Source organism: Anomaloglossus baeobatrachus, chromosome 4, assembly GCF_048569485.1.
Source record: "Anomaloglossus baeobatrachus isolate aAnoBae1 chromosome 4, aAnoBae1.hap1, whole genome shotgun sequence".
NCBI classification, from domain to species: Eukaryota; Metazoa; Chordata; class Amphibia; order Anura; family Aromobatidae; genus Anomaloglossus; species Anomaloglossus baeobatrachus.
In genome coordinates this window covers 292,140,338-292,167,017 of record NC_134356.1, presented here as the reverse complement: position 1 = coordinate 292,167,017, position 26,680 = coordinate 292,140,338, and the positions used below count along the sequence as shown (strand labels likewise).

General features: G+C 40.1%; 1 protein-coding gene across 7 annotated transcripts in view; it reads left to right on the top strand.

Annotated features, from left to right (window-relative positions):
- The window catches only part of KCNC2 (potassium voltage-gated channel subfamily C member 2), a 419,040-nt gene extending 393,466 nt beyond the window's left edge, over positions 1–25,574 (top strand). For 2 of the 7 annotated variants that reach the window (XM_075344902.1, XM_075344897.1), the window contains exon 5: positions 21,909–24,636. In XM_075344902.1, coding sequence (XP_075201017.1) covers positions 21,909–22,045 — 137 coding nt within the window. In that variant the 3' untranslated portion in view covers positions 22,046–24,636. Of the gene's footprint in view, positions 1–15,936; positions 17,383–21,362; positions 21,406–21,908 lie in introns of those variants that run through there. The other 5 variants (XM_075344900.1, XM_075344904.1, XM_075344903.1 and 2 more) reach the window with 5 other exon arrangements.
- The last annotated feature ends 1,106 nt before the right edge of the window (positions 25,575–26,680 follow it).

The following is a 26,680-nucleotide window of genomic DNA, read 5'->3' as shown; positions in this document are numbered from 1 at the left end:
AGGATACATAAGATACAATAAGATACATCATAAGATACAAATTTAATTAAAAAACACAAACTATATGAACAAATTTATTGGGACACCTTCAGATTACAGTAACAGGAGCTTCTATGGCACCCTGTTCTAAATCCATAGATAGATATTAGTATGGAATTGGTCCCACTTTTGCAGGTAAAACAGATTCCACTCCTTTGGAATGGCTTTCTACAGATTTTGAACTATGTGGGAGCTCTGACTGTACATCCAGAAGAGCATTAATGAGGTGAGACATTGATGTTGGATTAGAGAGTCTGGTTAATAATCTCCACTTTAGTGATTTGCCCTGACTGCAGCACTAGTTTGATGAGGTTGAGGTCAGGGCTCAGTCAGAAAAATAATCAAGTTATCCACATCAAACCCACCTAACTATGGTTTTAACCTTGCTTTCAGCCTTGAGGTAGAGTCATTCTGGAATAAAAAAGGTCTTTCCTTCAACTGTTTAAAAAACTAGGAAGCGTAAAATTGTGCAACATATCTTTGCATACTAAAGCATTAAGATTTCCTTTCACGGGAAGTACCAGGTCTAGACCAATTCCTGAGAAACAACCTCACACCATAGCAAAATGCAGTCACGCAGGTTAATGTTCTCTGACAATCACCAAAGCCAAATCTCATCCATCAGACTTCCAGTTAGAGAAGCATGACGCTTCACTTCACAGAACACATTTCCAGTACCCCAGAGTCCAGTTGGAGTGTGCTCTACACTACTCCATGCAACATGCTTGGTGTTAAGGAAACCCATGTTATGAAGCTCCCGACGCACATTTTTTGTGCTAATGTTAAAGGTGTTGTCCACTACTAGGACAACCCATTTTGACTACACTTATTTCCCCCCAGGTAAAATAATATAGACTATACCCACCTCCCATACCGGCACAGTTTCAGCAGTGCCACGGCTCACGTGAGGTTGTGATGTCACGTGAGCCCTTTGTCCAATCAATACCGGCTTCCTTTTCCCCCCTTTGGACCAAACAAAAAATCGATAGCAAATAAGCAAAGCCACTGCGCTCACTTCCTGTTGGTTAACTCGATTGGATTTGAAGGCAGAGAGAAGTAAGTCGGCACTGATTAGATATGGGGCTTGCATGAGCCGTGGCACCGCTAGAACAGTGTTGGTATGGAAGATGGATATAGTCTTTATTGTTTTACTGGGGGGAACATGTGGAATCAAAAGGGGTTGTCCTAGTAGTTGACAACCCCTTTAATGAACTGCAGAGCTTTAAACCTCCTCTGGCATTGAGTTAGCTGACCATTAACCACTTTTGTGCACAATGTTTCTTAGCGCTCGGCGACCTCGCTCTGTATTCTTACTTGGTGTGCCACTTTATGACTAAGTTAAGGCCACTTAACACACAGAGATAACTCTTTGGCAGATCTGTGGTTGCAGTGAAATCATGGACATATTGTTCTATTTGTACACAGCCACAAACCTGGCACTGATTGTCCACAATTTCACTGCAACCACAGATCAGCCGCAGATTTATCTCTGTGTGTAAAGTGGCCTTTACTGTGGTTCCTAAACACTTCCACTTTTCAAATCCACCACTCACAGTTGATTTTAGAATATTTAGGAGGGATGAAATCTCATGAAATGACTTGTTACTATAATGACATCCCATTACAGTACCATGCACATGTAGTACCCCAGGGGGTTGGGGGATAAATACTCATCACCGGGCCGGTGAGGATCAGGGGGATGTCAACAGGTGGCCCTGTCCAGCTTCGTGACCCCGAGGTGTGCACGGAGGGAGAGGGGAAATAACGATGATGATGGAGGTTAATTTTGTGACGCCACCTGCGGTATGTGACCAAGGAATTAGCCGCCGCTGCTGTCACTGTCCTCCGGGGAGGATGGTAGAAGCAGCTGAGATGTTTCTGCTCTCCCCACAGGTGGAGCGATCCCCGGGGAGGATGATGAGGAGAGTAGTAATGGCGGGCGCCAAGGCGCGGGGCGGCAGCGCCGGGAATGACAGTCGGACACAGTCTCTGTGGATTCTAGGTGTGTTACACTTTATGCCGCTCGTCTAGGAAGTACCGGTCACTGGCTGTGATGGGTCTCGTCGAACCCAGATCCATTAGAGGTTAGAGACAGGGAATTGGACGGTGGAAACCTCATCCTGCTCTTGGTGTGGATCCCCATGGATTGAAGCTCTTGGGGACCCCTGTTTCTTGAAAATTGGGCTTACTCCCTGCCCGTATGCAGGTGCCGCGGGTCTGAGTGGGTCCGGCCTTGGAACTCAGCCCTGGATCCTTTCTGGCACTGTGCTGTGGGAACTGTGGAGGCCAGAGGGATATGCAATCCCCCAAGACTCCAGATTTGGTGGACAACCTGGAGCATATTCCACCCTAGGATTCTGCACCCTGTCAGCGCTGGTCCCGAGGGAGAAATCAAGCTCTCCCCTTGGCGACTATATTAACTCCTCCATCCCAACAGATTCACTGGTGAAACCCGACCGGTCTCTTCCTCTCCTGCTGGAGAACTCTCTAACTCTTGTGTTAGCTCCTCACTTTCCCAGGTGGTTACTCCTCCAGTCCCAGGTCCCACTACTAGTGGATTGGTGATCCCATATGTGGTGGTATCCTAAAGACCCAACCACGCATGCAATCCCTTTTGACCTGAATCTAGTCTGGTCCACAGTAAAGGAGGGCAACCTAGTTGTGTGTGTATGAGTTGTGTAAGTGGAACCGGCACCGACTTCCTCTGGATCCGGGTTAAGCACTGTACCTTAAGTCGGGTGCAGTACCCTGTGGCAACTGAAGTCTCAGGGGCAGTACACACAGATTTAGTGAGCCACTCTTTCACACATCTGTATAGGTAGATTACAAGGCTAGGAGGGAATTTTATATTTGTGAGGTAATGAGACTGAATGCAATGATTAAGAGGTGAGTCCCAATACTTTTGTCCATATGGTGTATGTTAACAGAGCCTTTTACTGGGTTCAAGAGAGAAATGAAAGCTAAATTAAGCAATTTCTTATAAGCTAGCTATAATGGCATGGCAAGTAGGTCATACATCCTTTATGATCAAACATTAAAGAAAAATATGTATATATGGATGGAAGGATGGAAAAAGGAATGGCTCAGTGAGCTTAAATAATTGGAGTTTATTGTAATGTGAATTCCACCCACTCCATATTTTAGGTTATTTGACATAGCATAGTGTAGTTAGAGTACATGCTGAGAAGGAAGAGTACCCATATCCAATTTTGAAGCTAATGAGAAGGATATAATATGATATGAGTACATTTTCTCATGTGGCATTCTATTGGTGCAGGGACCACCATTTTTTTTTTACTTACGAGAAATAGAAATTGAATATATCCTTTCCTTTTTTATCAACAACAAAGCAGTATAATAGTGTCAGTATAAGGGCTCTCTCACACTGGCATATAATATGGATCAGTGCAATACCAGAAAACATACCATTACAGTCTGACCAATGTTAATCAATGAGGCAGTGCAGGATCTTCATTTTTTTTCCTTATGCTGAAGTTAGTGGGTGTGTTCAAATCATCAGATTGGAGTATGAGATGGTATACATGGAACTTGTGAGACCATGTTCACACTGGCCATGAGACAAAAAGAAACCAAGGAAAAAATTGTGAAAACATACCCTGCTGTAACTAAATAAAAGCATAGTGCATATAAACATAGGGTACTTAGTAAACACTGTTTTTGATCAAAAAAAGCATAAAGCTATCCCACCAAACGTCAGATGCCATCTGAGTGCAGTTTGAAATATACAGTGACAGGAAAAGGAGAAGATGTAGAGATTAATCTTTCAATTTTTCCCGCACCTGTGCTCCTCACATATGAGAGAAATGGAGCACAGTAGAATGACACTTGGATCACGCTCGCAGCAGAGTTTGATCCGAATGTCATTAGTATATCCCATCGGATGCTATACGCTGGTCTCACTCGGCCTAATAAAGCATGGTAGTTAATGATGGGCAAACCCGAACTGTAAAGTTCGGGGTTCATACCGAACACATAGTATTCATGCACATGATCCCGAACACAGGCTTTCCTGGGAAGCTCGTGTTACAGTTCGGGTCCAGGGGCTGTAAAAAGAAAGCACATTATTAAAAAAACATTATGATTATACTTACAAGTCTTTCTGCTTCTCGCACTGTAGAGACGCTTGTCTTTACAGAGTGATGAAGCAGAGCTATACCTGTGGACTACGTCGAACTAAGGATTTTTTTATAATAAAGATGGAGTCTCTAAATATTTTTTTTTTATTTTATTTATTTCATTTCTAATAAGAAAAAATTTCTATATGTGGTTTTTTTAGTGTTTACTCAAAATGTATGGTGGCCATGTCTAATTTGGCATCACATCTTGAATTTCGGGCTTAGTACCAGCTGAGAATACAAAGCTGCTATTAACCCCTTTATTACTCCGCATGCCACCGCCATCAGGGCCGCTGGATTAGCTGGGTAAAGTGCTTGGAAATGGCACTAAAAAACAATGCGCGATTTCCAAGGATGGCTGCGGTTTTTAGTGTAGGGGGCCCAGAACGCTTGGGCCTTACCATGCTGAGAATCCCAGCCTTCAGCTGCCTGGCTTTACCTGACTGGTGATCAAAATATGGCGGGAGCTTACGCGGTTTTTTTTAATTATTTTTTTTAAATAGTTAAAAAAAAATAATGTCTTCCTGTATTTTGATTGTCAGGCAAGGTAAGGCCAGGCAGATGGGGGTTTCAGCCCATAGCCGTCCGCTTTATTTGCACTGTGAATCAAAAATACTGTGGAGTGCTACGTCATTTTTTTAAATTATTTATTTTTACACTACTATATGTGTGAGAGACCAAACAGCCAATCCCAGATGCTGTCACGCAGAATGGGCGTCAGTGATTGGCTGTTAGAGTAACCTGGAATCTGCCCATACATTCTAAATGCTAGAATGTATGGGCTGGTTTCAGATTACTCCAGAATCCAATCACAGACACCCACTCTGTAACAGCATCTGTAATTGGCTGTTATTTTAACAGTAAAATTAAACAACAACACAGAGAAAATTTTTTTTATTAGAACTAAAACAAAAGACATTTAGGACTCAATCTTTATTACACAATAAAAAAAAAAACCTCCGACGTAGTGCAAAGGTGGGCGGGCATCTTCAGCTCTGCTACATCTGACTTACAGGACCTTCCATGACATCATAGCCATGTGACTAGTCTGGTGTGAATGTTGTTACCTCATGGGTTACAGGACCTTCCGTGATGTCATAGCCATGTGACCAGTCTGTAACCCAATGTCTGTACAACATTCACACCAGACTGGTAACATGGCTATGACATCATGGAAGGTTCTGTAAGACACTGATGGTTACCCGGTTGCAAAGCAATGATTGGACCTGGAAGCAGAAGGGGCTGGGAGACAGAGTCTGCAAGATGTGTCGCTGGACCTGTAAGTATAATGACAATGTTTATTATTAACTATATTCTTTATTTTTCTTTACTTTACAGCCCCCCCCCTCGCCCCATCCTTAACATGAACATCGGCGGGTTTGCCCATCACTAGTGATAGTCACTTGTAGAAATAATGTAAATTATAAACATTGTGCTTACCAGATCTGAATTACTTGCAATCAAGAAAGACAATTGGGAATATTTTAAAGATGCTTGAAAAAACTTAGAGTTTGTTTTATGAAAACTACAGACAGTCGCATATATTAAGCTACTAATTCTCCCAGAATTTGTGATGCATGAAAATGTAAAATGGTATAACCACATGAAGACATATCTGGAAGTATTTTCTTTTTTTCTGGCATTGGTGGATCACAAACACATTACATTGCCTGTCAAGCTTCTCAAAACAGTTGTATTCTCATGTAATATGCTGTTTCATTAGCTATTAATTTTGGGCCTATTTCATTAAGACCGTCAAGCCTCCTTAATACCAGTCTTAAAGACGGGACCAGTGGCGCAAGGTCTGCCTAATTCATTAGGACCAGTACGCCAATTAATGAATTTGGTGAATCATGCAACAGTTCAGAATTTGATTCATTAGATGTAGTGCTTTGTCTGGCCCTGTCCCATGTTAGCTTTACTTATTTGGACAGAACTGGCAGAAACTGGTGTGAAAATGGCAAAAGTCACAAAATTTTGTAACATTTGAAGGTGGTTCATGCCTGAAAACTGGCAAAAATACCTTCATGAATCCAACTTTATATCACAAAAAAATGTAGGTAAATATTTTACAAAATACAAGTGTCTATATATTAATGCTATCACTATTGATTTGCAGTGTAATACAGAGGATATTGCTCATAACAATCACTAAAAATCTCTAACACTTAACATTTTTACACATACTATGCACAAAAATTCACATTATATTGCTAAACCTTGTCAATAATACATATTTTGCAGTTCCTTACAATATTCCCAATTCGCAGCATAATAATTTTGAAGGTTCAGTTCAAACTAGAATTGTATTATATCACTGCTGAGCATCATTTTCTTTAGTCTGCTTGTATAAATAGGCATTCAAATGGCCACCGATCGGTAAAAGGTTGTATCGTGCCACTAGTCAGTTGGTATAAACGGACCCTAACAGACAATTTTTGCCAATTATTCAAACTGGTAATGGCAGTTTCATAATGACGCCTTCAGATCTTTGTCTTTTTTTCCCTCATTGAATAGAGTAGCATAGTATGTTATTTGATGAAGATTTAAAATGCATAAATAAAATGGAAACCAGATAGAAAATAAAATACAAGTGAAGGCACAAAACAATTTGTAATGAGATTTGAAAGTTTAATTTCCATTTGAGGTTTAACTTTATATCTAATGCTGATAATCTAAGATCTGCTACTGCCTTACACTACATATACTGTACTTTTAAAATTGCAGGATGGAACAGATTAAAAAATTAGAATAGGCCCATCTTGAAAATATGTTATCCTTTTTAAGGGAGGCATATTACATACTTGGCACAGAGTAATAGTCCATAGTAACACAGTAATATACAGTTCTTATCCGGAACATCAAATTCTCATGACACACCTGCTTTAAAACAAGTCAGGAAACAGTTGCAATATGATTAGTGACCTCCTCCAAAGAGCTTGCACTCTAAAGTAGTCTTAACAATATTATACATCCTTTCTAGTGATGAGCGTTCACTAAAGTGCTCGAGTACTCAATACTCAAATCAAGAGGGTCTGACACTTGGACCCGCTCAATTCGAGTAATAACAAGTATAATGGAGGTCTATGGGGAACTTGAGAATTTTTGCGGCACACTCCACTAGGGGGCTGGGGAGGCTCGCATAGAAAAGATGCCTGGATGCATTTCTATGACTCCAAGGTTGCTGCTGGGAAGTATGCAATTAAATCATTTTAAAAAAGCAAGGCATTCCCCCCCATTTTTGTTAATCAGCCAAGGTAAAGCAGACAGCTTCAGGATGGTCTTATTATGCTGGGAACGACCATAGTTATTTCGCCCTTCCCAGCATAAAAATAGCAGCCACCCCAGAAATGGTGCATCTATTAGATGTGCCAATTCTGGCACTTTGCCTTGACTCTTCCCGATTGGGACAATAGGTTAATGGGGTTGATGTCCGCTGGCATCAAGACCAGGGGTTAGTAATGGAGAAGCGTCTATCAGGCAACCCCATTATTAATCCAGCAAGAGTAAAGTAAAAAAAAAACACACACACACTGGGAAAAAAATTGTTTCTTTGAATAAACACTCCCCCACTCTTTTTCCTTGTTCACCAATTTATTAAAAACCTGTTCCCATGAAGCTCCGACGTAGTCCACGATCGAGGACTGCAACTCCGGCAACTGTGATTCGCAGTAAAGTACAACTATTTACAGATGTTGGGTCACAACAATGCTCATCAGAGCTGCCAGGTATCACTGACCACAGCTGTCTGCTTTATCTTGGCTGCATAACAAAAATATTTTTTGTAAATTATTTATTTATTAAATTAAACAAGGCTAAACACATTTTAGTGCCATATGAAAGGCAGCTACAAGTGTAAAATCCTGCCAATATGCTTGCGCTAATCTAAGCCATCCCTCCTACGTCAACTCTCCCTGAACTGCAGTGTGCCGAGCATTGGGCCCCCAGGTCCCATATGAGACGTAATGAATAGATGCATACAGCCAATCACAGTAATGCCAGTAGCCAACATGGCTACTGTGATTGGCAGGCAATCCTTGCATGTTTAGTGTCTGAAAAGAGTCCGTGAAACATGCGGGATGAGTACTCAAGTATAGCGCTTATTCTCCTGCAATACTCGGCCGAGTATCGACCGTGCCCAAGCATTGCCAAGTAAGCTTGAGCATCACTAATTCTTTCCTATAAATTAAAAAATATAGTATAAATGCTACCTTTCCTATATGTCTGAAGAAAAAAATATTGTTTGCGCTTCCCCATTACCTAACCAGCTGAAAAATGCTTGTCACAAAGAGATCATATTACATGCAGTCAGGGTTGCCAACTTAAGTTCTTTCTTTTTGGGTAGCTTATACAAAAATAAAAGACAATTTTTTTCACAAAAGCATTGGAAAACCATAATAAATCAGTGATACATAGCTGCAGCCCATAATTATGATCAGAAAACATCAACTGCATTCACTGTGAACGGTAAATTGATTACAGTCAAAATAATCTGTATAAGTCTCTTCAGAATCAAAAATTCATGGATGCCTCAATTTTTTTATGGACCGGGCAAAAAAGTGCCCTAAAGTTTTTTGGAAGCTTGGCAAAATCCATCTGTTCCCTAGCATAAATCAACAAAACCAGCTACATTGGTCAATTTTTAGTATCAAACACAACTTTCTGCAGTGATTTACAGTTTGGATAGCATTTCTTTACACTTTACACCATGGTGTAGTTAACCCCTTCAGCCCCAAGCCTATTTTGACCCTAAAGACCAGGCCATTTTTTGCAATTTTGACCAGTGTCACTTTATGAGGTTATAACTCTGGAACGCTTCAACGGATCCCGGTGATTCTGAGATCGTTTTCTCATGTCATATTGGGCTTCATGTTAGTGGTAAATTTAGGCCGATATTTTTTGCGTTTCTTTGTGAAAAAAACGGAAATTTCGCGAAAACTTTGAAAATTTTGTAATTTTCAAACTTTTAATTTTTATGCTCTAAAACCAACGAGACATATGACACAAAATAATTAATAAATAACATTACCCACATGTCTACTTTACATCAGAACAATTTGGGGTAAAAAAAAAAAATTTAAGGAAGTTAGAGGGGTTCAAAGTTTATGAGCAATTTCTCATTTTTACAACAAAATTTACAAAGCCACATTTTTTAGGGACCACATCACATTTGAAGTGATTTTGAGAGGTCTACATGACACAGAACACCCAAAAGTGACACCATTCCAAAACGGCACCCCTCAGGCTACTCAAAACCACATTCAAGAAGGTTATTAACCCTTCAGGTGCTTCACAGTAACTAAAGCAATGTGGAAGGAAAAAATGAACATTTTACTTTTTGCAACAAAAATGTTAATTTAGCCTCAAATATTGCATATTCACAAGGGTAGTAGGATTAAATGAACCCCCAAAATTTGTTGGGCAATTTCTTCTGAGCACGCAGATACCTCATATGTGGCGAAAAAACACTGTTTGGGCGCACGGCAGTACTCGGAAGGGAAGAAGCGCCATTTGACTTTTTGAACAGAAAATTTGCTAGAATCGTTAGCCGCACCATGTTGCGTTTGGAGAGCCCCTGAGGTGTCGAAACAGTGGAGCTCCCCCATATGTGACCCCATTTTGGAAACTAGACACCTCATGGCATTTATCTAGAGAGCCGTGCAAATAAAAAAAAAAAATTTACCACAAAATTGTTAGTTCAACCAGGTAGCTTTTTTTTTAACAAGGGTGTCAGGAAAAATTGCACCATAAAATGTATTGTGCAATTTCTCCTGAGTACACAGACATCTCATATGTAGTGGAAATGAAATGTTTGGGCGCACAGCAGGGCTCAGAATGCAAGGAGCGTCATTTGACGTTTCAAACGCAAAATTGTCTGGGATAATTAGCGTATTCCATGTTGTGTTTGGAGACCCCCTGAGGTGCCGAAACAGTGGAGCTCCCCCACATGTGACCCCATTTTGGAAACTAGACCCCTCATGGAATTTATCTAGATGTTTATTGAGCACTTTGAACCTCTGGGGGCTTCACAAAAGGTAATAGAGTTGAGCCGTGAAAATAAAAAAAAAATTTTTTACCACAAAATTGTTACTTCAACCAGGTAGCTTTTTTTTCACAAGGGTATCAGGAAAAATTGCACCATAAAATGTATTGTGCAATTTCTGCTGAGTACACAGACACCTCATATGTGGTGGAAATCAAATGTTTGTGTGCACAGCAGGGCTCAGAATGCAAGGAGCGTCATTTGACTTTTCAAACGCAAAATTGTCTGGGATAATTAGCGTATTCCATGTTGTGTTTGGAGACTCCCTGAGGTGCCAAAACAGTGGAGCTCCCCCACATGTGACCCCATTTTGGAAACTAAACTCCCATGGCATAGAAAAATAAATAGGGCGCACGCACAAATGTTCTGCAAAAAAGGGGGGGGGGACTAGGCGGGATGGAAAAAAGAAGTCCCGTCCAAAGTCGAGTACGACTGCAGGACGATTGCTGATCAGGTACCTAATTGTACATGTTTTGTTTTGTTTTTTTATTTGGGGTGCACAAAAAAAAGCAAAAACTAGAGCAACAATTACGTACCTGATCAGCCAATCACGTAGCTGATCAGCACTTGGCGGCAGGCAGGTGGGGGAGGAGGGGGGGGAGTGGGAGATGCGATTGGGGATAGTTAGAAAAGAGCCACGAAAAATACTTACAGGATGGATCAGAACAGCGGCAGATTGGGGGGCGGCAGATTGGGCGGCGGCAGATGGGGGGGCAGCGGCATATAAAGGGAGCATCTGTGAATGTGAGACGGTGGCGGCTGGGATAGGGTGGGGGCGGATGGGAAAGGGCGCAGTGGATGAAGGAGCGGCAGAGGATGGGGGGGAAGGGTGGATGGCAGGGAAGGGGAATGGGAGGTGAGATTGGGGATAGTTACCCTACAGGATGGATCTAGGCAGCGGGATCACAGGAGATGAAGGAGGCAGCAGATCGGGGAGGGTGAGAGGTGGGAGAGGGAGCGCAGCGCAGATCATGGGGGAGACAGGTGAGCAGAGCACAGATCACGGGGGTGAGAGGTGAGAGAGCGCAGATCACGGGGGAGACAGGTGAGCAGAGCGCAGATCACGGGGGTGAGAGGTGAGGGAGCACAGATCACGGGGGTGACAGGGGAGGGAGCACACATCACGGCGGTGACAGGGGAGAGAGCACACATCACGGCGGTGACAGGGGAGGGAGCACACATCACGGCGGTGACAGGGGAGGGAGCACACATCACGGCGGTGACAGTGGAGTGAGCACACATCACGGCGGTGACAGGGGAGGGAGCGCACATCACGGTGGTGACAGGGGAGGGAGCACACATCACGGGGGTGACAGGGGAGGGAGCACAGATCACGGGGGTGACAGGGGAGGGAGCACAGATCACGGGGGTGACAGGTGAGGGAGCACAGATCACGGGGGTGACAGGGGAGGGAGCACACATCACGGCGGTGACAGGGGAGGGAGCGCACATCACGGCGGTGACAGGGGAGGGAGCGCACATCACGGTGGTGACAGGGGAGGGAGCGCAGATCACGGCGGTGACAGGGGAGGGAGCACACATCACGGCGGTGACAGGTGTGGGAGCACACATCATGGCGGTGACAGGGGAGGGTGCGGGTAGCTGACCACGGGGGTGAGAGGTGGGGGGAGCGTGCAGCACATCACGTAGGGGAGGGGGCGAGCAGCACATCACGGAGGGAAGGGGCGGGCACCGATCACGAGAGGGAGGGGCCGGGCAGCAGATCGGAGGGAGCAGTGGCACTATGACAGATGGAGGAGGACAGGGATCGTGCAGCACATCACGGAGGTGAGGGGCCGGGCAACGATCACGAGGGGTGAGGGGCCGGGCAGCAGATTGGGGGGAGCGGTGGCACTGTGGCAGATGGAGGGCGGCGGCGGCAGCGGATCGGGAGGTGTGGGGGTGAGGGTGCGGGCAGGAGATCGGGGAGACAGGTGGCAGATCGCGGAGGGCAGCGGCGGCAGCGGATCGGGACGCTTTTCGCCGGTTTCATACAGTTCAATGGCAGCGCGGCAACGTCCGGGTCCCATGCTCCGGTCTCATAACAGCATGGGACTGGAGCTTGTCGCCCTGCCATTGCACTGTGTACACTCACTGTGCTGGCGTGCTGCAGGAACGACAAGTGAAGCTGATGGGGGCGGTCACCGGCAACAGGTCCACTGTGATTGGAGAAATCGGTCACAAGGCCGATCTCTCCAATCAGAGCTACTGGAGCTGGGGGAGGGTGATCCAGTGAGGTCACCCAGCTCCAGCCAATGGCCAGTGCTACAGCTGCACTGGCCAGGGCTGGATTTCAATGTTTCAGTCATTTTAAATGGCTGGAACATTACAGTGGCTGTGATTGGTTGAGCGGCATTCGTCAGCCAATCACAGCCTCCGTAGGTCCGGGGAGGAGGCACCACCCCTCCTAAGGTCAGGAACAGGTCCCCTCCTCCCCGAATCTGCGGTTTATGTTAACATATTGCAGTCACCGGAGGCTCCGGTGCCGCGATTCCGCCATGACGGAAAGATCCGTCCTTGGTCGTTAAGGCCCAGGGCACAAGGACGGATCTTTCCGTCCATGGTCGTGAAGGGGTTAAAAAGATATCTATCGACAATCCTTTCAGATTTCGAAGTGAAGCTGTATTGTATTTCCAGATTAGAGCAACAGTCGTAATAAAGTTAGAAAGTCAAAGATTTTTAAGTAGATGGTATCTACTAAGAAAATGTAAAGTGTTCAAGTATGTACTTTTAAGGTCACCTCCTATTAGTCATATTATGGTGAAAGCTAGAGTTATAGGTACAATGGGACCTTGCATGTATTGGTAAAGGGGCTAAGACTTTTACATATTCGTTGATCTGATTTTACATTCATAGAAAGTTGTGTTCTCTCAATAAATCTGGTTAAAAGAAGTGAGATTTCAGGAAATGTAATTAATGGGTAGTTTGTTTGTTTGAACATTTACATTAATAAAATTCAAACCTGAGAACACTTGAAAATGTAGAGGGCTGTGTGAGCAGATTTATACGTCCCAATCATGAAATAGAGACAGAGACCTTGGTTAAAGCATGTGCCACTTTCTGCACTTGCTATAGTTTTGAAATAATAATTGGTTTATCTCCTAGCCTTCTCAGAGATGAGTTGAGTATATTCTGGCATCTTCCATTTATTGACAGTTTTCTGCCTTTACTGCATATAGGCAAAAAGTTAACAATTAATGGTTGTTGTTTAGGGGATAGCCAGAGCACATGAATATTGAGGACTATGTAGCAGGGGCTCATAATTTTATACAACAGATAAAACAGCACGAAGCTCAGTAAGTTACACCACTAGAACTATCTACACCTATTTTATGCTGCTATCTTTAAAGGCAACATTGTAACAAGTAAAAGTTTCTAAAAGCCATGAACCCCTTTAAAACAAAGCTCCACCGTTCAATAACATTTGATATATAGTCAGCAAATGTCTAGTTTAGAAAATGTATAATATACAAGTAGATCACAGGTTACGAATTAGACAGATTCTGAAAGGATGTTAGTAAGTTGAATTTGTATGTAAGTTTGAACAGGTACAAATCCACTACATGGTTTAAAAAAAAAATCCAAAAAACTAAAAACCTAATACTCACTTCAGTCCTGCAATTTGGATTCTAGAGGACCTGAAAAATACACAGGACACAATTTGTAGGAGACAATTATTGCCAGGATGCTGACTATACACCCCACCACCGGAGTCTGTCACTCACTGTGCTCTCCTCCTTAATATACGAGACTCAAACTATGTATTCAATGTCTTCTTTTGGAGCTCATAGTAGATAAACACCATGTATTCTTGTCCATTTTAAAAGCATTGCCCTATAGTTGTAACATACAATTGCAATCAAAATTATTCACCACCGTTACAAGTTAGGTTTATTAGCAAAATTTACAAACTTCCTGTTACTTGCAAAAATGTAGTCACACAAAAATAATTTAAGTAGCTCAATACAACCAACATAACAAGCTGTTTCTCCAAATTATACACAAGTGTCACATTTAATTACTACTGCAGTCTCAAAATTCTTCAAGCTTTCATGACAAGCATCTCTGTAATTTAGTAAAGCACCCTTTGCCTGTTATGACCTCTTGAAACTTTGATGCATAGCCAGACATCAACTTCTCCCAGTGTTTCTAATAAATCTTAGTACTTTTCTTTTTGGCAATGGCCTGTAGTTTACTAACACTTGTGTTTCAGTGCTACAGCCATGTTCTTCAGATCCAAAACCAAGCCATTGCAGAATCTTTCATGACTTTGGAAACCAGGCCTTTGTGGACTTTGAGGTATGCTTGACATCTTTGGCGTGTTGATAGTTCTAATGATGCCCAAGCTTCAGCTTCCTGATAGAATGCATAAAATTTTCTCTTAGAAGTTCCTGAAACTTGATTGAATCCATCTTGTCCTCGACAACATACTACAGGTTTCTAGTATTTTAGGAAGTAAATAAGTCACAAAGCAATACTGAGCCACTGTCCTGCTTCAATGTAGACAGAGTGTTTTTAATGGATGTTATTTCCACATTGCAATCAACTTTTTCAGGCAAACTGCTGATCCGTAGGGCCAAAAAGTAAGATTTTTTTCATTGCTTTACAGAATAGAATCCCAAAACATCTGTGGCTTATTTATATGGCTTTAAGCATATTGGTGACAACTTTTTTTGTGCTTTTGCGGCATTAGAGGTATACAGTATATCTTGAATTTCAGACTAACATAATGTCAGTGTTCATTATACACCTTAATTTGAAAATTGTAAGCTCAGTACCTGCAACCACCATGTCTTGTTGCGAATTGTTGCATTCACTCAAGAATTTTGGACCACCTGCCCACTAAAGAATCTGGTGTCAACCATTGATAGCTTCCTCTTTGTGCCACATCCAGGTAGTCTAGCTGATGTTCCTTTAATTTTGAACTTGCAAACTATGGTAGTCATTAATCAAAATGTTTTCGTCAGATTTCTGGCTTAGAATACTTTGAAAAGTCATAAAACGTTTGCTCCTGCAAATTTTGCAATATTTTTAATATTTTCTCCAACATCCCAGCAAGATCTGCCAAAGTTGGTGGAGCACTGGTGAAACAAGGAGTGATGATGTCTGCCCCCAAAAAATCTTTAAAGGTTATGCTGCTTTAGTGGCATAACTTACATCCCAAACATACTCCAGTACCTTACTGGGTTGACATTTCTGGCAAGATGTAGAGAGGAACATGCAACTGATAGGATATGCCTAACTGATTAGGTGGTGTGTGTTGCTTGTTGAATTAGGCCCATTTTACACCTGCACACCCATCATTAAAACTTACCAGGTATGCGTAAGAGATATTGTATACTCTTATGATGGATTCTATTCAGAGAGTTGTATAACTCTAAGGCTGTAGTCATCAAAAGTGACATTTTGCATTAAGTTTGCAGAAATTACTTGTTCTATTAGCTGTATCAAGCTATAAAAAGTTTGTAAATTTTGCTAATTTTGTTTCTAAAATTTTGAATCCAAATTTGCAATTGTGGTTATATAATTTTGAATGCAGCTGCTTAGTAAGTTGATAGATCTGCTTTAAATATTTATAACTAGATTAAGAAAAATCATTATTTCTTAAACATGTAAGCTGTAAGTGCTTGTGTTGTTTGTGGCCTCTGTCTGGAGTTTGTAATATGTCAATAGTGATGGAATACAACTGAATTTTATGGATATTGTTTCCATACTTAGGCACCTCTTCCTCTACAAATCAGCCTTATCAGTTCTTTTAAAAAGAAAATTGTTGTGCAGGGAGCAAGAATCGAAGTCATCTGGATACAGCACAATGTGACAGAGTGGGCTAAAGATTGTCCATGGCTCCATTATTCAGATGTAGGCCTCATGCACAATGGACTTGAATTCTGGTTTGTGATTCACCCAAGAAGGTACTGATATTAAAGGAGTACTATAACCAGATCACTTGACATCTATACTCAACATTTAGCACCTAAGAGAAAGCTTCTATTTGGCAACATCCATTTTATCTGAAGTCAATCGGGAACAAGTATTTTGTGACAAAGGAATGGCAAGGCAAATGTTGATAGAGTATGAGGCACATAGTGAATACTGAGAAAGTTATTAGCATGATCAAGTATTTCACAATATACATCATGGATCAGAAGAAGAAGGTGCAATTCTTAACAAAACTGCTTCAGGAAATATTAAGAGGTAGAAGGGAAAGTGGCAAAGATAGTAGTGAACACAGTGATAACAAAAAAATGGAAAGAACCTGGGCACTTTTTATTTTAAGGGTGCAGTTATGAGTATGAGTGAGTTCCAGTCCATATCAGGCGTAGCATTATTTTTTACTTAACCAAAGGAAGCCTGTGGCAATATTCAGGATGCAAGGTTGTCACTTTATGGACAAACATTTTAGTATACCATCATTACTGATACATTTGTACCATCATCCTGACATTCTGTGGACAAATAGTGGTCACAAAGACATTTCACATCCTTGTCTGTTTCAGTCCATTTCAGATTCAAAGGCAACAATTCATTGCCGCTGCATTGTCTTGTTGGTGCCTCTGCTCTTAGTGCAGGTGCTTATTATGCTGCTATTGAACATAGAAAAGACAGCTGTTTTCTCATCTGCTTTTCTCAAGTTTTAATGGAACAACAAAGTATTTTAATATGGAAACCAAGCTGTACACAGTGAATCAAATCCCCCTAGCAAGCAATCAGAAGCTTAGTTAATTGCAGAACTAAAGAACAAAAGCACTTCAATTTTCAGATGCATCAGCAACGCTAATGGCTGCAAATCAAGTATAATCGACGTGACTGTGTCATGCTTACACCTGCCTTGTCAAATTGATCCATGTGGTCATGTGCAAATACTGAAAAGGGTGCAAAGTCTACCTGGTCTGCAAGACGGCTCATGGAGAACATAAAAATCTGGATTTTTTGGCTTTTAAATTAAGAAACTGGACCTGTAATGGGATTTTGACTAATCTGCTATGCAAATGCTTGCCTATTGCTCTCCAAGTACATTTTCATAAAGGGTCTCCAGGGCTGCTTGGTGAAGGCACCCCCACAAAGTGGTTGTAATTGAACGTTAGTGTGGAAACAATTGCTTTTGAAATTTCAGCTATTTAGGTAGGGAGTGAAAGGAAACTAAAGGTACCGTCACACTAAGCAACATCGCTAGCAACATCGCTGCTGAGGCACGACGTTTGTGACGTAACAGCGATGTTGCTAGCGATGTTGCTGTGTGTGACATCCAGCAAAAACCTGGCCCCTGCTGTGAGGTCGCTGGTTATTGCTGAATGTCCTGGACCATTTTTTAGTTGTTGCTCTCCCGCTGTGAAGCACACATCGCTGTGTGTGACAGCGACAGAGCAACAACTAAATGTGCAGTGAGCAGGGAGCCGGCTTCTGTGGACGCTGGTAACCAATGTAAATATCGGGTAACCAAGGAGCCTTTCCTTGTTTACCCGATATTTACCTTCGTTACCAGCGTCCGCCGCTCTCACGCGGCGAGTGCCGGCTCCCTGCTCCCTGCACACATAGCTAGACTACACATCGGGTAATTATCCCGATGTGTACTCTGGCTAGGAGTGCAGGGAGCCAGGGCTAAGCGGTGTGCGCTGGTAACCAAGGTAAATATCGGGTTGGTTACCTGATATTTACCTTAGTTACCAAGTGCAGCATCGCTTCCACGTGTCGCTGCTGGCTGGGGACTGGTCACTGGTTGCTGGTGAGATCTGCCTGTGTGACAGCTCACCAGCAACCCATGTAGCGATGCTCCAGCGATCCCTGCCAGGTCAGGTTGCTGGTGGGATTGCTGGAGCGTCGCTTAGTGTGACAGTACCTTTACTCTTAAATGTTCAGAATTGACTAGTATTCTTGTTAGGGATAGCATTTTGGATACAGAGCTCCTATGTGCCCTGGTATTGATTTGACCAACTTTTTCTTTAAAGATTTGTCCTGATATAGAACAGATTTATTTGCCATAAATTTTCAATCCCATTGTCAGTGGGTGAATTAAGTATTGAAAATTTACCAATTTTCTAAGTAAATATATTTATAAAGGTGCTATTGACATGAATTTCTCACTAGATGTCAGTAACAACCCATCCAATCCACACAAGGAAAGAAATCCAACCTTAGATGTCCATAAATTTAGTGATGTGTAATGTATGGAGAAACAAGTGGCAGGCATTGCTCAGATGTGATTTTGGCTCATTCTTCCACAAAAACACTCTTCCAATCCTGAAGGTTCTGTGGGCTCCTTCTATGAACTCTGAGCTTTAATTCCTTCTATAAATTTTCTATTGAATTCAGGTCAGGTGATTGGCTGGGCTATTCTACCAGCTTTATTTTCTTTCACTGAAGCCAATTGAGAGTTTCCTTGGTTGTGTGTTTGGGATCATTGTCTTGCTGAAATGTCCACCCTTGTTTCATCTTCATTATCCTGGCAGACGGCAGCAGAATTTTGTCTAGATACATTTGTCCATTTATCCTTTCTTCAATTTCTTCAGTGCCTTTTGGCCTCCAAACATGGTGTATGTTATGGAATCCAAAGAGTTAAAGTTGGTCTGCTCTGCTCAGACTATATTGTACCAGCATTTCTTGCAGGCTTCTCTAAATGTTATTGATCAAATGTTAAACGTGCTTAATCATGTTTTTTCGGCAGTAATAGTCTATGAAAATACACTGCACACTTTCTGCAGTGATGTATATTTTACATCACCTATACTATGCATTTTATATATATATATATATATATATAAATAAATAAATATTTTTTCACATTAGAGAGATATTAGCGTCATAATTTTGAAAAATTCATATTCATAGAAAAAATTATGTTAGAAACATACTGTAAATGTTGTATATATTTGTAAATATGTATTTAGACACTGTTTTTTTCTTCCTAGCAACCTCATGAACAAGGCTCCTAGAGCCGAAACGTAGAATTGGTGGTATTAAAATCTAAAACTTATGATTTCTCCTATATGAATAAAGCTTTTTTACTTGCAAAGCAGAAAGTGTGCAGTGTATTTTCATAGACTATTACTGAACAAAAAACATGATTAAGCACATTTAAAGTTTGATCAATAACATTTAGAGAAACCTGCGAGAAATGCTGGTACAATATAGTCTGATCAGAGCAGACCAACTTTAGAAATGGCATCTTGCATGGTGAGGTGCTATGAAACAATTGTATCTGCTGATTCCAGGTCTTTCTATAGCTATACACAAGTGTCTCTTAGCTCGTGGAAAACTCTTTTCACCCATCTGTCTCAAATCTTGCTGGGAATACCTGCTTTGTGGCCAGTTTATGTTGAAATTATATTCTTTCCACCTCAACAGTGCACACTGGAATCTTTAGTAGTTTAGAAGTTCTTCTGTAATCAATGCCATCACTATGTTTTGCAAAAGTAAGGTTGTGAACATCTTGAGACTGCTCACTGGTTTACCCATCATAAGATGTTTCTTGTGTAGCACTTTGGTAATGTGACATGTTTTTATAAGCTATCAGTAGAACTTGCTGATATTATTTTTCACTAAGTGGCAGGATTGTTTTCTAATTACTGATAGATTTTAGCAGATGTCATGACTTTCCATGACTTTTTGCACCTCTATTTCTTCATATGTTCAATACTGTTTTCCTGTGTCATTTCTCCGTATTACGTATAACTTAAAGACATTTATTGCTTGATTTATTTGCCTGTGTATACTGGGTGGGTTGTTACCAACATCTGGTGAGAAATTCATATCAATAGCACCTTTAGAAATATATTTGCTTTGAAATTTTGTGACATGTTCAATATTTATTTAATCTGCTGTATATTGGCTTTTTGTAGAAGACCACCCATCTTGAAGGCCATTTTTCACTGCACTATTGGGTTGTTTTTTCAACAAGGTATCATGTACATAAAGATTTGCATTTGTAGCCAGACTGGGTGAGAGGAGCATGGCTAATGTTAAAGGGGTTTCCCACAGATAACCTTTTTAGAATTAGCCAAGCCATAAAACATAATCATCTTAAGTCCAGCTATTGGTAATCCTTATGATAATGGAAATAAACGGTCCTCTAACTCACTGTTAGGCAGCCACTACTTATTTATTTTTTTTAATATAAACTCTCTTTCTACATTCAATACTAATACTAGGGTGAACCACTTAACATCTGTAGATTTACCAGTCCAATATTTAGTACAACATTAGAAAATAACATTTTCTAACAATCAGAATTTACACTTTATGACTATATCATAAATTTTAATGAATGGCGGAGCTTTAAATTTAAGAATTGGAGTTTAGATTTTAAGTTTGACCTTCAAATTAAGCTGGGATGATAGTAAGGATTGTATAAATGGGACAACCTCTTTAACTGAGTGATCACAATGCCACATAAAGTAATTCAATGACAAAAGGTATCTCTTGTATATCTGTGGTGCACAAAATAATATTAATTACATTTCACAAAGAAGTGTTCATTTCGGCCTAAATGAAATTTGGATCTGCCGGGTATAATTTGAATAAATTACATAGTGAAATGTCACATTTACAAAACTGTTAAAAAAATAGGATGATTTGCAAATTACTTTATATTCATAGTGATAATATTCATAGTACAGGTTACAGAAGAAGAAGGAGAAACTCCATTACAAATTGAAAATATATTTGTGACACAACAGTACCATTTATTTTGCAGTGATTTCCAGTTTACCTGTTTTGTTCTTTTAATTCAGTGTTTTGATTTCTGAAAGCAACTTGGATGAGATAACTGTGCCGAAAATAAATAATACCCAAGCAAAGATGCATTTCTGAAAAGGTTACTGTATATGCCAGTAGCAATGAATCTGTTTGTTGAATGACATCATCATATGTAGCGAAAGCATGAAATAAAAGCTTAATAATAAAGGCAAGTCATCTGATGGCAATACTTCACAATAAGGGATATTTTGGAAACTGTATGAAAAAGTTAACTTTTGCTAACAGTTACAGATCATTTTAGGATATGGTAAATGATTTTTTCATGTGACAAATGTGTCTGTTTATCTATTTATAGCTATATCTATCACCAAATACAGAATAACCAGAAAAATGCATGAATGTTAATGTTGACCTTGGCGTTCTTACTAAACATTTATTTAAATTGTTTATAGATGAAATGCTGTTGAATTTATGAAATTCTGGCCCTAGAGAATGGTAAATTCATTATAATACTCCCCTTAAATGCATGGTTGCCTGCATTAGCTCGACAGAGTCTGAAATGAATAACTTATGAATGGAAGGTTTGTTAATTTGTTCCCATCTGCACCTAAGTCCTTGCTTTTCTAATTATTTGTCAAGGACATTCCAAGAGTGATCTTAGCATTTCACGTGTTGCTTTGTGTATTTTATTATGCATTTTGACCATACAGTTTAACATGTCATATTGTTTCAGCTAATACAATTGTAGATCAAATCAAGACCCTCCAAGGACTGTTCAAAGTATAATCGAATGTTATTTTAGTTTCCTTGACTATTTTCTTTTTGATAAAGTGCAATTACGTTGTTGGGTATGATTGACCTACAAATTGTCTTAGCTCTTCATTACTGTTGACATAAACCTTTTTGATGGAGTCATAATTGATTGCATTTCATTTACTGTTTGTCTTTGTCTTTTTCTGGTTGAATTCAACTGATATCTGTGCAATATTTCGTAAAAGGATATGAGAAATCCCGAAGTTTAAACAACATAGCTGGCTTGACTGGCAATGCCTTGAGACTGTCTCCAGTAACATCACCCTACAGTTCACCTTGTCCTCTCAGACGTTCTCGGTCTCCTATCCCATCTATCTTATAAAACAGAATACACCAATCTGACAAATAGAATTTTCTCAAGTACTACAGACCAAATTATGGAAATAATTCAAGGTAGCATTAACTCTAGGCTCTATCCAGTCAGCATAAAAACACTGCATTATCTCAACTGGAAATGCTAGAAAACACCAGTTCATTTTATTATGATGGTTATAAAGTAAATTACCCTATGGAGTTTGTGCATATCTACTGACCTTCTGATTTCTTTCTGGCAATAAAAAGGATAGAGTATGGATGGATCGGCCAGTATATTTAATATTCACATATATTTTCAGGGACATACAGCTTTACCAATGTGCTTCCAAATGATAACCAACACTTCATTGAACGTTCATTTCTTGTGAGTTTCTGATCCATTCTGAAGATCTCTGGGATCCTGTCTTTCGAGCTCGCAGTATAACAGATCAGACCATTTGCATGGACCATCCCGTCTACTCATCATATCAATGCAATGTTGCAGATTACAGGGGCTGCAAAACGCCTCCAAACATAAGCTTGGCATCGTATCATTTGCTAATCAGTTGTCCTGCCAGTAGGAGTTTGTTTTTTAATCTTCTAATTTCCGTTAGTATTTTTAGATGACTTTTCATTGTTTAATACTGTGTAATAGAGTACCGAAATGTCTCTGGTTGTTTGCACACAGATAACTGCAAAGAGGTTGTCATTACTGGTTACACGCAAGCAGAGGCCAGATCTCTTTCATAATGGCTTGGGAAGGCACAATACATGTGAAAAAGGTAACTGCCATCCAGGCTTGCAATTTTAAGCTAGAAAGATCTTTTTCTTACACAAGGGTTCTTCAAGTTTTCTTCATGCAAAATTCTAAAAACTAGAGAAAGAAACTTGTGTACTGCATGTTCAGTTAAATAACCAGGGCTGTATATTGAGGATTTTTTTTTGACCAGCCTTAAACATCTGGAATCAAATTTGGCATTTCTTTTAAGTCAACGTTTTCTCAAATATTTCTTTTGAAATTCGTTTGTCATATATGTTCATGTTGGTTTGTCTAACCAGTTGTTAAGCTGTTTCATCCACCTCTCTTCAAACACTCAAACTGTGCCTGTACACGATTAGTTCAAGGCTGCATTCTTTTCTTTTGCGTTTTTTTGCTGTGTTTTATGTGCTTTAAGTATGGTTGATGTTCTACTGAATTGAATTATGTAGAAAGTAAATTACTTATTTTTTACCTGATATAAAAGCCATTAACCATTGCCACTTACCGCAGCAAGTCATCTATTTCTAAAGTTAAAATTATGTTCAATTATGCTACATTTAGAATAGGTCACCTTTATTACTCTAGCTGTTGTTGAATCATATCTACCAGCATGATCAGTTAGTTTCTAGGCACTTTGTAGAACATAAAATACACTGACTGAACCCTCAACAGCTATTGAGTGATTGGTTACCTATTTTTAAAGTGCTTCTCCAGGATTAGTAAATGGCTCTATTTTATCAGAAACAGCACCACTCTTGTCCATGGACTGAATGGACGTCCCTCAACATTTCTGATGGCTACGAGTGGCACTGAATCTGGAAAAAAAGCAGATCTGTTTTCCTGATCCCAGACAATCACTTTAACTCATTGTGAATTCAGTTTTTAGACATCCAATTTTTTTTTTCATGAAATATACTAAACACTGAAGTCATTGTCACAACTTGTCTATTTTTTGAGTTAAGCAGCAGGTGGCTTTTTTAACTGCCCAATTCACACTGAAAGGCTGGAGTCATACTTGTGTGTGACTCACGGAAGAATCACATCACACTGCCCAAATCGGCCACCGGCTCTCCTGACATGAGCGGATCAGCTGCATAAAAATACATGAAGCTGACAGACTCCTGTCTTGAGAGTCGGCAGCCAGTCTGGGCAATGAGATGCGATCCTCATGCGGGTCACACGCAAGTGTGACTCCAGCCTTAGATAATACATTGCCATTGCCTGTTCACCAGATTTATTCAATCCATAATAAAAATGCATTTCCTGTAATATTTTGTAGGTTTTTATAAGATAGATAGCGATAAAGTACGATAATAAATAATCTGTGGCCTTTTTCTGAAAATGGAGCAAATAGGCTGGTATAAGTACCAAACAGTCCAGCACTGCTACGGGCATGCTAATATCTGATTTACAGGTCTTGTGACATCTGACATCAGTGTTTAGATTACCTGTTTTACTAAAAGTTATGATGTTTTGGGCTGGTGATAGGAAGAACGTAATGTAGAAATGGTTACAAAGTTAGTAAGATGCTTTACCAATTGTTATCAACCTGACTTAAGCAATGTAGTTTTACTCATTAAGTAATGTTAATTCTAATGGTGTATGCCAGATTCAATAGCATGAGCTGTAAGACCGAGTTTATAGAGAAATCAATAATGATCATAGTTTAAACTTTAGAAATGATATATTATGACAGTGAAAACAATAGTATAGTATTTTAATCAAGGGATTAATACAATATTTGGTGCTGCTGTTATTGACTACAGTGTTATACGGAATTTATCATGGATTTGTGACTGCTGAAAAGGGGACAGTGGAATTTAGCCATAACAAGGACTATACTGGGAAGAAACTCCTGCTGGTGAATGGGCCCTAGATGTAAGCCTCTCATGTTACACGCTAGTGAATAAGATCTGATGTCCAGCTTGATCTGCAAAGTGCAACAATCACAGACTGAAATGTGTCAGCTGCCAACAACCTGTAAGGTCTGTGCTGGCAAATTAGATGTAAATAAATGTGAGCATGGAATATACGCTATTTTCATCAATATAGGTACATGTTCGATTGTATGGTTCCTCTTGATTAATGTATGTGTGTAAAATCCCCATACATTTTGGATTACCTCACAATCCCTGCAGTACTCTAGTTTGTGCTGTAGATTGTATAGAAATGCACATAAAAAGGTGTACGTTACCTTATCAGGATCTGTTTAACACAGGTCTATCCTCATCTATTGCTGTTCGTATTGCAGACGATATATAGTACAGTAGGTTCCAGTTCACTAAGTGGTGCTGCTTCATTAGACATTGTAGGACCCATAGACACAAAGCTTCCACAATGTCTTCTGATGTCGTCTTCTAGGACCTCACCACTTAGTACTCATGGACCGTAATCCATAATCCATCAGATTAGTGTATTGTACTACCTTCCTTTATCCTAGAATATGTCATGTTAAACATGTCAGAATTATTTTGCCATTGAAAACGAACATGTTAGTTAGCTGGCAATTCTTACAATCCATTCTATGAGATACAAATGTAAGTATTACCGATAAAATCATGGTGACAAGAACATATTGATAGTGTGTGCTTAACTCCATTGCTTTGTCATCACCACAGGATCCAGCAGCATAAATATTTGTTGTATAAGAATATTAATTTTATTTTTTTGCCAAGGAAAGATTTATCTTTTTATCTGTGCTGTGCTATAACAATGTGAATTGTTACTTGTTACTCTGTCCATGATAATGTACATTTCGGTTAATAAAATAAAATATTTTTCCTTTATTTAAAGATTATTTCTTGGTGTCTTTTCTTATGTAAGTGTATTTATATGATCCAGATCTGCAGAATGTAACATGACCTTGGTCTACTGTCAATGTAGACAGGACAAGGTAATGAAAGCAGTGCAATATTAAAGATTATTTTAGCTGGAAATCTATGTAATAGTGTACAGTAATAAGGTTAATTAGATAGATGAAAAGCCAACACCTTGCATTGATATTCCAGAATTAAAGCCCATCTTGGTAAATTGACAAAGGTCTATGTGAATAAAAACAATCTCATTATACTTGTTATGCTGAATAAAAAAAAAGCAAAATATCAGTGATATCTGATGGTCATATAAATGCTTTTATTGTATTCTTGGCTACTCCAGGACAGGACACTGAAAGCAGATCTGAGTTATGAAACTGTATAGTACATATATAGTGCATGAAATGTATACAGCTTGTGATCACTGGGGGTGTGGTTTCTGAGGCCCTCAGCGATCTGTCAAATCTCCGCTTTGAAGAGTGCAGCTCCTGTATGATCCATGCAAAGTGCATGGTATGGTCTCAATCACTGGCGGACACCAACAGAAAAGGCACCATGAGCAAGAACAATATATTGTCCCTTTGTAGCCCAAGAACTCATCAAAATGCATAATTCCACCTGCTTTGGAGGTAGAAATGGCCCCCTCACCTCTTGGGTCCCTGTGCAGCTACAAAAGCTGCACCAATGATATGTCCACCCCTAGGCTCTATAATGAGTCTATAGGTCTGTACATTCACTCTCACAGAGCAGAATACAAACTCATAGACTTACTAATGTGCCGGTAGACAGCTCTGTGTTCGCAGCTCATAGAGTTGCTGTGGGCTTCAGGCGGTGTTTTGACCAGTTGGTGGAGTCCTCAGGATCTGGACCCTCATTAATCAGCATCAGTATAGAGTGCCTATAATTTATTAAAACTTATAGAAAATCAGATTTACACTTTAAGCCACTAGCAAATTTGGAAATTCTATACTATTCTGTGGAGCTGTCCATATCTGGCTAACAAAATATTAAACTGTTGAAGAATCATTAGCATTACTACTTCTTTGATCATTAATACATTCTCTTTTTAAAAAAGCCTTTGAGATCTGTA